Source organism: Pelophylax lessonae, assembly GCF_965119305.1.
Source record: "Pelophylax lessonae genome assembly, chromosome: 4".
Classification (NCBI taxonomy): domain Eukaryota; kingdom Metazoa; phylum Chordata; class Amphibia; order Anura; family Ranidae; genus Pelophylax; species Pelophylax lessonae.
The window spans coordinates 124083529-124094303 of NC_138771.1; the positions used below are offsets into that span (position 1 = coordinate 124083529).

Consider the following 10775-nt stretch of genomic DNA (forward strand, 5'->3'; position numbering starts at 1 on the left):
AAAAAATCGCAGGACGCATTACGCCCAAAAAAGTACAAGAGCTTCTTGTGGAGCGTATTGCGTCCCGCGATTTTTTTTGCGTGATGTTACCACGATTCGGCAGGCGGAAATCGTGGCAACATCGCTCAGCGTTTGGGGGGGCTATTGCAAATCAACGGGCAACGCACAGGCGTACCGCGATTTGCAATAATCTCCGGATCGCGGGCGGAACCTCGGCGGGTTCTGCCTGCGATCCATACGCTGACATGTGAATGGAGCCTTACTATTGGCATCTCTTCTCCGCAAGATGTCCCCAGTTAAAAGACAACAACTACAAAAAAAGGGGACTTTATTTACAAATATACAAGCAACTGAAAAAACATTAAAAACTGTATCCAGTCTTCACTCATTCTTCATCTGAACCATCATCAACCAATGGACGAGATCTGGAAAAAAAAAAAAAAAAAAAAAAAAAAAAAAAAACACGACTTTAGAGTGATACACATCACCATAATATAAAAAAGACAAAGGTCTGCACACTCAACTTATGCAAGCTTGAATTTTCAGAGTTAAAATTAGAAAGTTTATGGAAACACCTATCCAAGTTACAAGCCTGAAATTTGTTGTACGGCTTTGTACACTCACCAATTTTACTGTACCACATGTTGATTTAAAAAAAAAAAAAAAAAATAAAAAAAAATTGCTTTAAACTAAGACCAGGTTCAATAAACCTAAGGGTCCTTTCACACGGGCGGTCCGTATTTCATCCCATTTTTTTGTGGATGAAAAAAAACGGATATAATGCATGTCAATGGGATTGCAGATGTCAGCGGACGGTCATCTGCTGACATCCGATTTGCGTCCTTTCCGATCAGTTAAGTTTTTTGGAACGGAAGAGAAACCCATTTTTCTTCCGTTTAAAAAAACGGAACGGATGCAAAAACGGATGTCAGCGGTGTCATCCGCAATCCCATTGACATGCATTATCTCTGTTTGTTATCCGCAAACGGATGGGATGATAAACGGCCATACGGACCGGATGACAAGTGTCAGTGTCCGTAAAAAATAAATAAAGTGCCGAAGCGGATCAAAAATGGTCCACCCCCTGTGAAAGGACCCTTAGGGTGCTTATACACTGCATATGCAGGGCTTCTGGTGTACTCAAAACGCACAACAGAAATCTATAGCAAAAGTGCATGGATACACTGCACTGTGGAAAAGCAGTGTGAAGGCACCCTTCACATGGGGCAAATGCTATAACGCGCATCTGCCTCATGGTCTGCCTGTCAGTTTCAGGTGGACCTGATCAGACCAGCCCGCATGAAACTAGCCTAAAGTTTTATTGCCATCTGGCTAAAACCAAAACTGAACTAAAGTCCGGAACAGTCTCTAAGTTTTGCATTGGTAGACATAATTCTCTTGGCAAAAAGCTTTACCACCATTACCTTCTGTGTACATGGCACAGTGCCTACAATTTACACTTGGGCCTTTTCTTGCCTTGCAAAAATAGAGCTGTGTGTAGGGGCACAAGTATTTTCAGTGGCTATTTAACCACTTACCGCCCGCCGCAGTTTTACGTCGGTCCTTGGATGCTAAATACCAGGCTTATGGCAGCAGATAGCTGCCATAACCCCAGTATTTTTTAAAACAGCAGGCGAACGGCTTTCAGATAAGGGTGGTCCCAGTGTCAAGATTCGCTGTGGGATCACCCTTATGGTGCGACTGAAGAGGAGCCTCCCGGCCGTTTTCCTCACTTACCGGACCTGATAGCAGCGGTGAAAACAATCCGGTCCCGAATCCTCTGAGAGAAGTAGAGTGAAGGCAAGATGGCCCTCACTCGACTATTGTCTTGGAGGACCGGAGCAACGTCAAACGTCGTTGCCTAGCAACCGGTTTAAAAAGGCCAATTTTTCTTCGTTTAGTGTAGTTGTGAGGTCTGAGGTCTTTTTGACCCCAGATTTCACAAAAAAATAAAAAACCCTGGACATCATTGCTGGAGGAGGGTGCAGTATGAGTATGCTATGCATACTTACAGCTCATAGTTGGAGTCCAGCCCACAGACATTAGCTTTTGCTAGTACTGTATAGCCAGTGAACTAAAGAGCTGCTCAGTTGCCCCCACAGCAAGCCCGATTCTGCTTTCCACAACTGGAAGGTCATATTTAGCAACTCAATTTTCTAAACCAGGGCTTTAAAAATGTCAAGTCCTAAGCTACTAGCCAGGCCTTAAGGCCCCTTTCACACTTGTGCAACTCGTCCTGCGATTTGGGACTGCAAAAAAAAAAAAAAAAAAAAAAAAAAAAATCACATGACAAATCGTTAATTTCCAATGAGTACCATTCATATATGTGCAACTTAAGTCGCACCGACTTCAAAGTAGTCCCGGCACTACTTTGGCACGATTCTGATGCCTTTTGAGGACCAAAGACAAGTCCAGTCAAACTCGCATCAAAATCATGCGACTTTAGGCCCCCTTTCACACTTATGTGACTAGAGTTTGTTGCCACCAGTTGCCCCACCCCTAAACCCATCCTTGTAAATTATCTCATTAAATGACCGTTGAATGTTTTATGTAGAATCAAGTTACAAAAAAATATAAATATTAACATAAAGCATCAGTGGCACCCATCAGTGTATGGGGATCCCAAGGAGGAGAGCCAGCTGGATACACAGAATCTCCGCTGGGACACAGCTTGGGTCTGAAATGTCAACCGCTGTCAAAGTCAAGCCTCATATGATAGACAGCAATTCAAAATCCCAGCGTGCTGTCCATGATAGTCCCGCTTCCTGGACCAGCATCTAACAGTGGTAGACATTTCAGATCAAAGCTGGGTCACAGCAGGAGATAGAACGCCGGCCCAGTTCTGTTACCTGACTGATCATTCCTGGCAGAGACAGTGAGACCTTTTCTTCAGTGGGCATGGTGGCCCACTGAAGACTTATTAACCAGCCCTTTGGGAGTACTATACTGATTTTCAATGTAAGTGACTACTATTGTTTGCTGTTGTGCTTTTTACCAGTTTAATAAAAACATTTTTTCCATTTATATACATTGATGGCTATTTGATTGGAGTTATGAGATCTTGGTCCTTATTCTGAGGTGTGCATTGATATCTTGGCGAGCTCCTGCTATTTATGGCGATTGACAATTTATGCTCTGCCTATTCTCATCAGATGCCTGTGTGATTTTATCCATAGGATCTCATTGGACATATCCTTTTACTTTTTATTATCTAGAACATTGGTGGATATTCATTGAGTTCATACATGGACTTTTGATCATGTATTAATATTTGAATTATTGATGAGCGCTGCATTTTTACACGTTTGAGGATTTGGGTGCTTCATATTGCTAGCAGCTTTAGGAGTTTTGCGCTGATCTTTAACACCATTTCTTCCATACTTTTCTAACAGGGAACTAGAGCCGCCTTGGGGGCAATTGCCTCCTTGCCCCCACCTCAGTCTGCCCCTGCTCCACACTTGCCCTCAGCCTATTTCCACTGTCTACTGCTACTTGAATTTGAGGGCTGTTCTAGACTATAAGCAATATAAAATTCATCTTCATCTTTAAGCCAAGAGCAGAAGATTTACTCCCATTAAATATACAAGAACTAGCACATGACATGTAATGTTTTTACAGAAAACCAGAAGCTTAACTGACAACCAAAAATCCCCCCAGCATGCCACTGTTACTGAGTCTGCTCAAGTACACTTACTTCCTTGGTGCTTTACCGACGCCGCTTCCTCCTGCTTCTTCCTCATCATCATCAGAAGGCATGCGGTTCTCTTTTTCTACATTACTAGTAGATGGAGAGCCGAAGAACTCCACTATACCTTTTTGCCATTTTGGAGTAGGTCGGACACAAACCGGATTACCTCCAGCATACTTACTTTCAGCTGTAAGTTTGATAGACAAGGAGAATGGACTCAGTACATATACAAAACTTTAGCTGGAAATTTGCCTAAAGAGAGCTGGTCACAAATGCATGCACAAAAAGCATTAAAAAAAAAAAATTGTCCCCATTGTTAAAAACCAGAAATGAACAAGTTTATTAAAGGACAAGTTCACCTTTTCTTGTATATTATACCCTGAAAATGGGTGCAACATGTTACAGACCAGCCCCCACTCTGACAGCTAGTGGGGGGTTCTTCCTTCTTGTTAGCTGTTACAAAGTGGTCGAGGAGCTTGTAGTTTTCAATGAACTACCAATGGCACTGTGGTGGTTCATGCTCTTCCTTTCAGCATGCATTGGCTTCCTTGTACAAGAAAAACACACTTTTTTTTTAAGTGAACTTATCCTTTAACGTTTTATGGCCAGAGGACTTCAGCAATGCATACTCTTAAAATCATGCATCAATAAAAGGATGGTTCAAACGAGTCCACCTGAAAAACTGACTGGCAGACCCGATCAGTCCCCACTGCTGCAGCCACTACCCTCTCTCCCTTTGACAGCAGTACAGGGAGAAGGTCCCCATACTAGCTGTCACTTTGAAACCAGTAAATCCATGTGGAGCTCCGCCCACACGGCCGTGTCATTCATTCAAAGCTTTGTGTATGAACTAAGAGTCCCGACATCCTTTGCAGCACTGAATGAACTACCACAGGGCTGTTGAGTGCTGTGGTAGTTCAGCACGAAAGTGCAGGAGACACGCATGGCGTCAGCGATCTGCTGATCACTACTGCATTGCTTTCCAGGCTCAAAAAAAAAAAAAATAAATAAAAAACCCCCCACACTTTTTTTTAATTTAAGTTAAAGTAGTCAAAGCTTATTTGCTTGCACTTGCAGATCATAGGAGTGCAGTTCGTTCTACACTCCTGTGACCCATTTTCAGACAGCGAATTGAAGTGCACTGTCAGCTGATGTCACAGAGCCAGTCCAGGCTCGGGCAAGATCACGGCAATTAAGTCAAGATTCGTCCACATGCCTGGACCAGCACCTGGCTCAACGAGCTGCTGGGACCCCGAGCCAGCTGCTCCAGTCCCCTCCACAGCTCAGGGAGGGGAGCTCTGCTGCCTAAAATTCAGGCTAGGGAGCTTTAAGAACCAAGCAATCTGCACTGTTCGATGGCTCAGGTCTCAGCAATAGAAGTCAGGGGATGCAGCATCCACCTAGGCAAGCAGTAAAAAAATAAAATAAAAAATAGAAACTGGCAGGATTACAGGGGACCAAACAGCACAAGCCCTGTGCTGTATATCACGCTTTAAGGAAACTTTTAGGGTAACAAATGCTTTAAAAACAGCTGAATACCAATATTACAAGATCCAACAAACCCCTACATCCTGGAGACCTGTAACTCATTCCGCCCCCCATTGGCAAAACCAATTTTGTAAATAAAAGACAATTACACCATATCTACATAAATCCTTAAATAATTATGTACAGCAGGTCACAACTTACATTTTTTCCCAGTTGGAGAGGTCGAATTGTTGGAGGAAGAAGAAGAGCTTGCACCAAAAGACTTTCGTGGTGCTCTAGCAGCAACAGCTTCCAAAAAAAATAAAAATTTAAGAACATGTTAGTATTTTTTCTTTTACGATATGCTCAACAAGAAATCTGAAGTAGAAAAGTGAAGGAACCCCCCCCCCCCCCTTTCTTTAAACGCAATTATCTAACCCCACAAGTTAACAAAAAGCATTATTCAAGCCAGTTATTACATCATGTTATTTTTGAAAGTAATCCCACAAAGTTATCAGAGCAACACAAAGCTAAGGCTCCATGTACACGGGACGTTGTTAAAGTCCCTTTGAATGCTGGAATTTTTAGGACGTTTGAAACGTCCGTTCAGTCGCGTTTGTACCCGCGTTTAGCGGGCGTTTGCGTTTAGAACCGTTCCTAGAGGTCAAAAAAATTATTCCCCTTTAAAATGGAAAAACGCAAACGCCAAACGCAGGTCATCACGTTCGAACGCAAATAATTGCGTTCTAAAAAAGTTTCTGAACGCAACTGCCTGCAAACGACCTGGTGTACATGGACAGATAAGATAAAATGTAGATGGGTTCAGGGGCTTCAAAAAAAAAAAAAAAAAAAAAAAAAAAAAAAAAAAAACACACCCAACTGCTCCTAAACGGCCATTTCCAGCGTCCCGTGTACATGGAGCCTAAATTGAAGACTTCATGCAATGCAACCCCTTTAACACTAAAAACACAATCTTAACCATATTCAAAATGGCACTTGGGGTTTATACTTCCCAGCTTCTTTTTAGAAGAGAACACTTTAGTCCTCGATCCTCTAGGCTTTATCCCAAACTCCAACTTCCAAAGCCAGCCACCCCACTCCTGCCCCCTCCAGTGAGGGGCAGAGCAGAGAGCCAGTGACTGGCAGGGTTTGACCGCTCGGTTCTGTTTAAGGCAGTGGGAAACAGATGCAACATCGGACCAATGCCACATCCACCTAGGCAAGTATGATTCTGCAAGAATACAAAACATTCCCCACACATTTCTTGTATGCAAATCTCACACCCGAAGAGCACTGTGCAAGCTGGAAATTGCTGCACTAGGTACTGCCACAACAGTGATTGACAATAGCTTCTGGGTCCTATGGAACATGGACATCCAGGTCATGATGTTGACCCCGTGCTTACACAGGAATCACAGCAATTGGAAATCATGAGTGCAGAGAGCACTGGTCATGCACCCGACTCCCAGCAGCTGTGAGTATCTCCTAAATGGTGCCCACTTTGCATATTCACTGTACCTACAGGCAAGCCTTATAACTAGGGATGCACCGAAATGAAATTCTTGGCCGAAGGCCGAATACCGAACGCGGTGTTTTGGCATTTTTTCCATTTATTTTGCCAATTTTTTGTCCTCTCGTGTCACTCTCTCTTGTCCTCTCATGTCTCTCTTGTCCTCTCATGTCTCTCTCCCTAAATGTTACTGTAGGGAATGGGATTCAGTGCACACTGCAGCCTTGTACCATAGGGTTAATGTTAGTGACACTGTAGGGATTGGGAAGGATGCTGGGAATGGAAATCAGGAAGCATGCAGGCAGCCTTGTAAATTTTAATTGCAGATACAGGGCACTGGGCAGGTCAGGGTTAATGTGGTAACATCAATTACTCAGTGACAGTCAGTCAGTGTCAGTGTGGACTCGATCAGATTATACAGTGACAGAGTCTCTCATAGTGGTGGTAGTAGGAGCCTGGAAAGGAGCACAGCCGCATACATACATTACTCACTCGTGCACTGCAGCCCGCCCCACACATTCAGTGAGTCTTACTCTCCTCCCTAGTTTTTTCAATGGCACATTCAGGAAGCCAATCACGCCGTGAGTAGCGGCACAGCGGAACCAATCAGGTGTGCAGGCACGTGTGATTGGTTCGCTGTGCAGCTAATCACGGCGTGATTGGCTTCCTGAATGTGCCATTGAAAAAACTAGGGAGGAGAGTAAGACTCACTGAATGTGTGGGGCGGGCTGCAGTGCACGAGTGAGTAATGTATGTATGCTCACCGCTGAAGTGTCCCGGCTTCCCCTGCCTAACACGGAAGTCTGTGAGTCCTCCTCCGAGTCCCTTCCCCTTGTAAATATCGTGAACTCGGCGATATGAATATCGCCTACGGCCACAGAACGATAGTCGATATATCGACTATCGTTTAGCCCTATTGTTCGGCACAAAATTATTCGGCCTTTTGACTTATTCGGCCGAACACCGAAAGTGCTATTTTTTCTATTTTCGACGCGAATAATGTTCGGCCGCCGAATATTCGGTGCATCCCTACTTATAACCTTAGCTGTACCTACAAGTTAAAGCGGAGTTCCGGCCTGAAAAATAAAATTTAGATAATACCCCCAGGACAGTCAGGGCTAGTGCATTTCAGCAATGGATAGCCTCTGAACTGTCCCCGGGTTCACTTCCCTTTTAGAAGAAATACTCACCTTGAAAATTTCTTGTCCAATGCTGCCATCTCAGGTGTGGGCAGCTGAAGCCAGGGCGTCCTCTTCGGTCCCAGAATGCCCTGCGCCAGCCCCGCTCGTCAGCTCCGGTGCAGGCGCGTCATCCCTGCACAGCTTCTGGGCATGCCCAGAAGCTGTTTAGCAGGGAATGACTCGTCTGCGCCAGAACTGACGAGCGGGGCCGGTGCATTGATTCCTGGGAGCGATGACGGTCAGCTCCCAGGAGTCAACGCAAGGAGGAAGTGACGGTGGCAGCCATGTCCGCAGAGGAAGGAAGAAAGGCAAGTATATTTTCTTTAAAAACAAGGTAAGTGAATAAAAAAATAAATGTAACTATCCAATTGATTGAGACCCCGTTCAGACAGGGGCGACACGACTTGCTGGGGCGACCTGTGAAGTCGCGGTGCACAACGTGCACCGCAACCTCGGCGCGACATGCACAGACTTCATATCATTGAAGTCAATGCAAGTCGCCCCAAAGTGGTACAGGACCCTTTTTCTAAGTCGGAGCGACTTATGTCGCTCCTATTAGAACCGGTCCTGTACTATTCAATAACGAGCAACCCACCGCGACTTGTCAGGTGACCAAGTCACGCTAGTGGGAATGGGGTCTTACAGATAATTTAGAGCAAGCAGACAGTGAAAACAAAATTCTCATGGTGGAACTTGGCTTTAAGGACTTTCACAGCTTTTAATACTTGCATACTCCTATGATAGAACTCAAAGGCAACTTTTACCAGGTTGTTCTTAATACTCTAGTCAGCTATAAAATGATCACCTTTTAAAGCTCAAGTTTAGGTTTCACTTTTTTTTGTGAAACATGCTTGGACTAAAGTATGCATGTTCCATAGGACCCAAAAGCTACTGGCGATCACTGTTGTAGCATTGCCTAGTACAGTAATTTCCAGCTTGCACAGTGCTCTTCGACCCGGTTCACTCTCATGCGAGTGCCGGGTTCGCATGTAATGTCAGAGCGCACTGCTCCGACATTACATGCGATCAGCTGTGCGGTGCGAGTTTAGCCATACAGTTTGTATGGCTAAATTCGCATCGCACCCGGTGCAAACACGCACAGGAGGCATTTTTGCAGCCGCATCAGGATCGGATCGCACAGCGGTTCACACTTGTGCGATCCCATCCCGTGCGAACTGCACGATCGCACTGCGATATGCGATCAAACTGGGGGTGTCGTTAAGATTACATTGACACCCCCAGCGTATCGCATATGGCAGTGTGAACTGCCGGGGGTGCGTGTGCGATGCGGGAAAAGGCTGCGAATTCGCAGCCTTCCCGCATCGCAATAGTGTGACCCGAGCCTTCAGGTATTAGATTTGCATTCACTGTACCTACAGTCAATGAGCACAAACCCAGAAAGACAACCAGGGGAAGATGAAAGCACCCACAGGAGGTGACAGTGCACAAACAGCAGATTCCATTTTAAAGGCAAGTTTGTCATTAATGTGCTAGCATGAGGCACATACCAACACATTATGCCACTAAACTTCAAACCCACCCTTAATATCTTCAATTACTACCACATTTTGGGCAAAAAATAGATTTAAACAACATTGACTGGTCAAGATGGGAAAAAAAAAAAAAAAGTGTAAGGAAAGTAGACAAATAGTATTAATTTAAAAAAAAATAAAAAAAAAAAAAAACTTTAGAGTTGAGCTGCTAACTTAATAAACATGTACTTACCAGTCCAAGAATCCAGCACTATTGGGCGATGGCTGTACAGATCACACACAGAATGGGGGACCCCAGAACAGATGCCAATAAGGGGGTGTTCAGTGGTCTACCCTTGTACAGATCACAGAACAGGAAAGGGAGATCTCCTCATAAGTGACACAGGGAGGGGGAATCCTTGCACAGATTGCAGGGGGGGGGTGGTTTGGGTGGGCACTTACGCAGATCTTCGCACAGATCGGGGGGGGGGGGGGGGGGTAAGGAAGAGGATCACGCATTGATCTCATCTACGCCCAGATATCAGGACTGAAGGACAAACAGATCCCGGTGATCTGTCATTCTTCATCCTGACCTCCCTGATTGGCCAGTGATTGCAGCGTTTACTCTCCCTCAGTTATTCCCAAGTAACCCAAAGTTACATACGAGTGCCACCATTGCCCACAGAAGATGGAGAAGAGCCCAGCACATGAATAATATATAAAACGATGGAGAGGAAGTTCAGGCGGGCCTCAGTATGGCGCCACAGTACAGGCGCAGCCCACCACATAATAAGGAGGGTGTGGGACACAAATGTCATGGCGGTCTATAAAACACATCTTATGTACATTTTTCTTAACAGAGAATACCGCCCGCCTCAATAATAAGCTCGCCCTCACCTTTCCTGTAGCTGCCGGTGGATGTTCCCGCGCTGTCTGCCTTAGTCCGCACCATGATCACCTCACCCGTTCCGTGCCTCAAACCTCTCTGCCCGCCTATTTTCGCCCTCCCGGATTTAAAGATCTCGCTTTTGCCGCTCGAAATTCCTACCCGCCCGCCGTGCAACTATTGGACGGCCGTCTCCTTACTCCACCCATCCTTTCCCGCCTGGCCAGTAGAAGCCAAGAAGCTAGCTCTCTGTCATACAGTCTGTCTGCCTTCCCGCCCGAATGCCGCTATCAAGCTGATGCGGCGGGGGAGGGGCGGTAGTAGTTCTTTACTTTCCCGCTCAGTTTCGAAAGTTGCCTGAGGCGGCATGTTATTACAGTAATGTGAAATTAATAAAAATGAAATGCTGGGGATATAGCCGTCTAATACATAAGAGAGGGAAGGGGGTTATTTTCTGAAAACTACAATAACAGAGGATCATGGGAAATGTCTGAACCTAATAAAGCCTTTATAATGGATTCATATGGTTTATGTCAGTGGTCTCCAAGCTGTATCCAGGGGGCCCTTTTCT

At 45.2% G+C, this 10775-nt stretch overlaps 1 protein-coding gene across 1 annotated transcript; it reads right to left on the reverse strand.

The window, feature by feature from the left end:
• Window positions 1–385: 385 nt before the first annotated feature.
• PCLAF (PCNA clamp associated factor) lies at window positions 386–10324 on the reverse strand (the record flags this gene model as incomplete). The annotated part of the gene is made up of 4 exons (XM_082255897.1): window positions 10216–10324; window positions 5378–5464; window positions 3695–3875; window positions 386–425 (listed from the first exon to the last, which is right to left on the reverse strand). Exons 1-4 carry the CDS (start codon window positions 10268–10270, stop codon window positions 386–388), a joined length of 363 nt encoding a protein of 120 aa, XP_082112023.1. The 5' UTR covers window positions 10271–10324.
• Window positions 10325–10775: the final 451 nt, after the last annotated feature.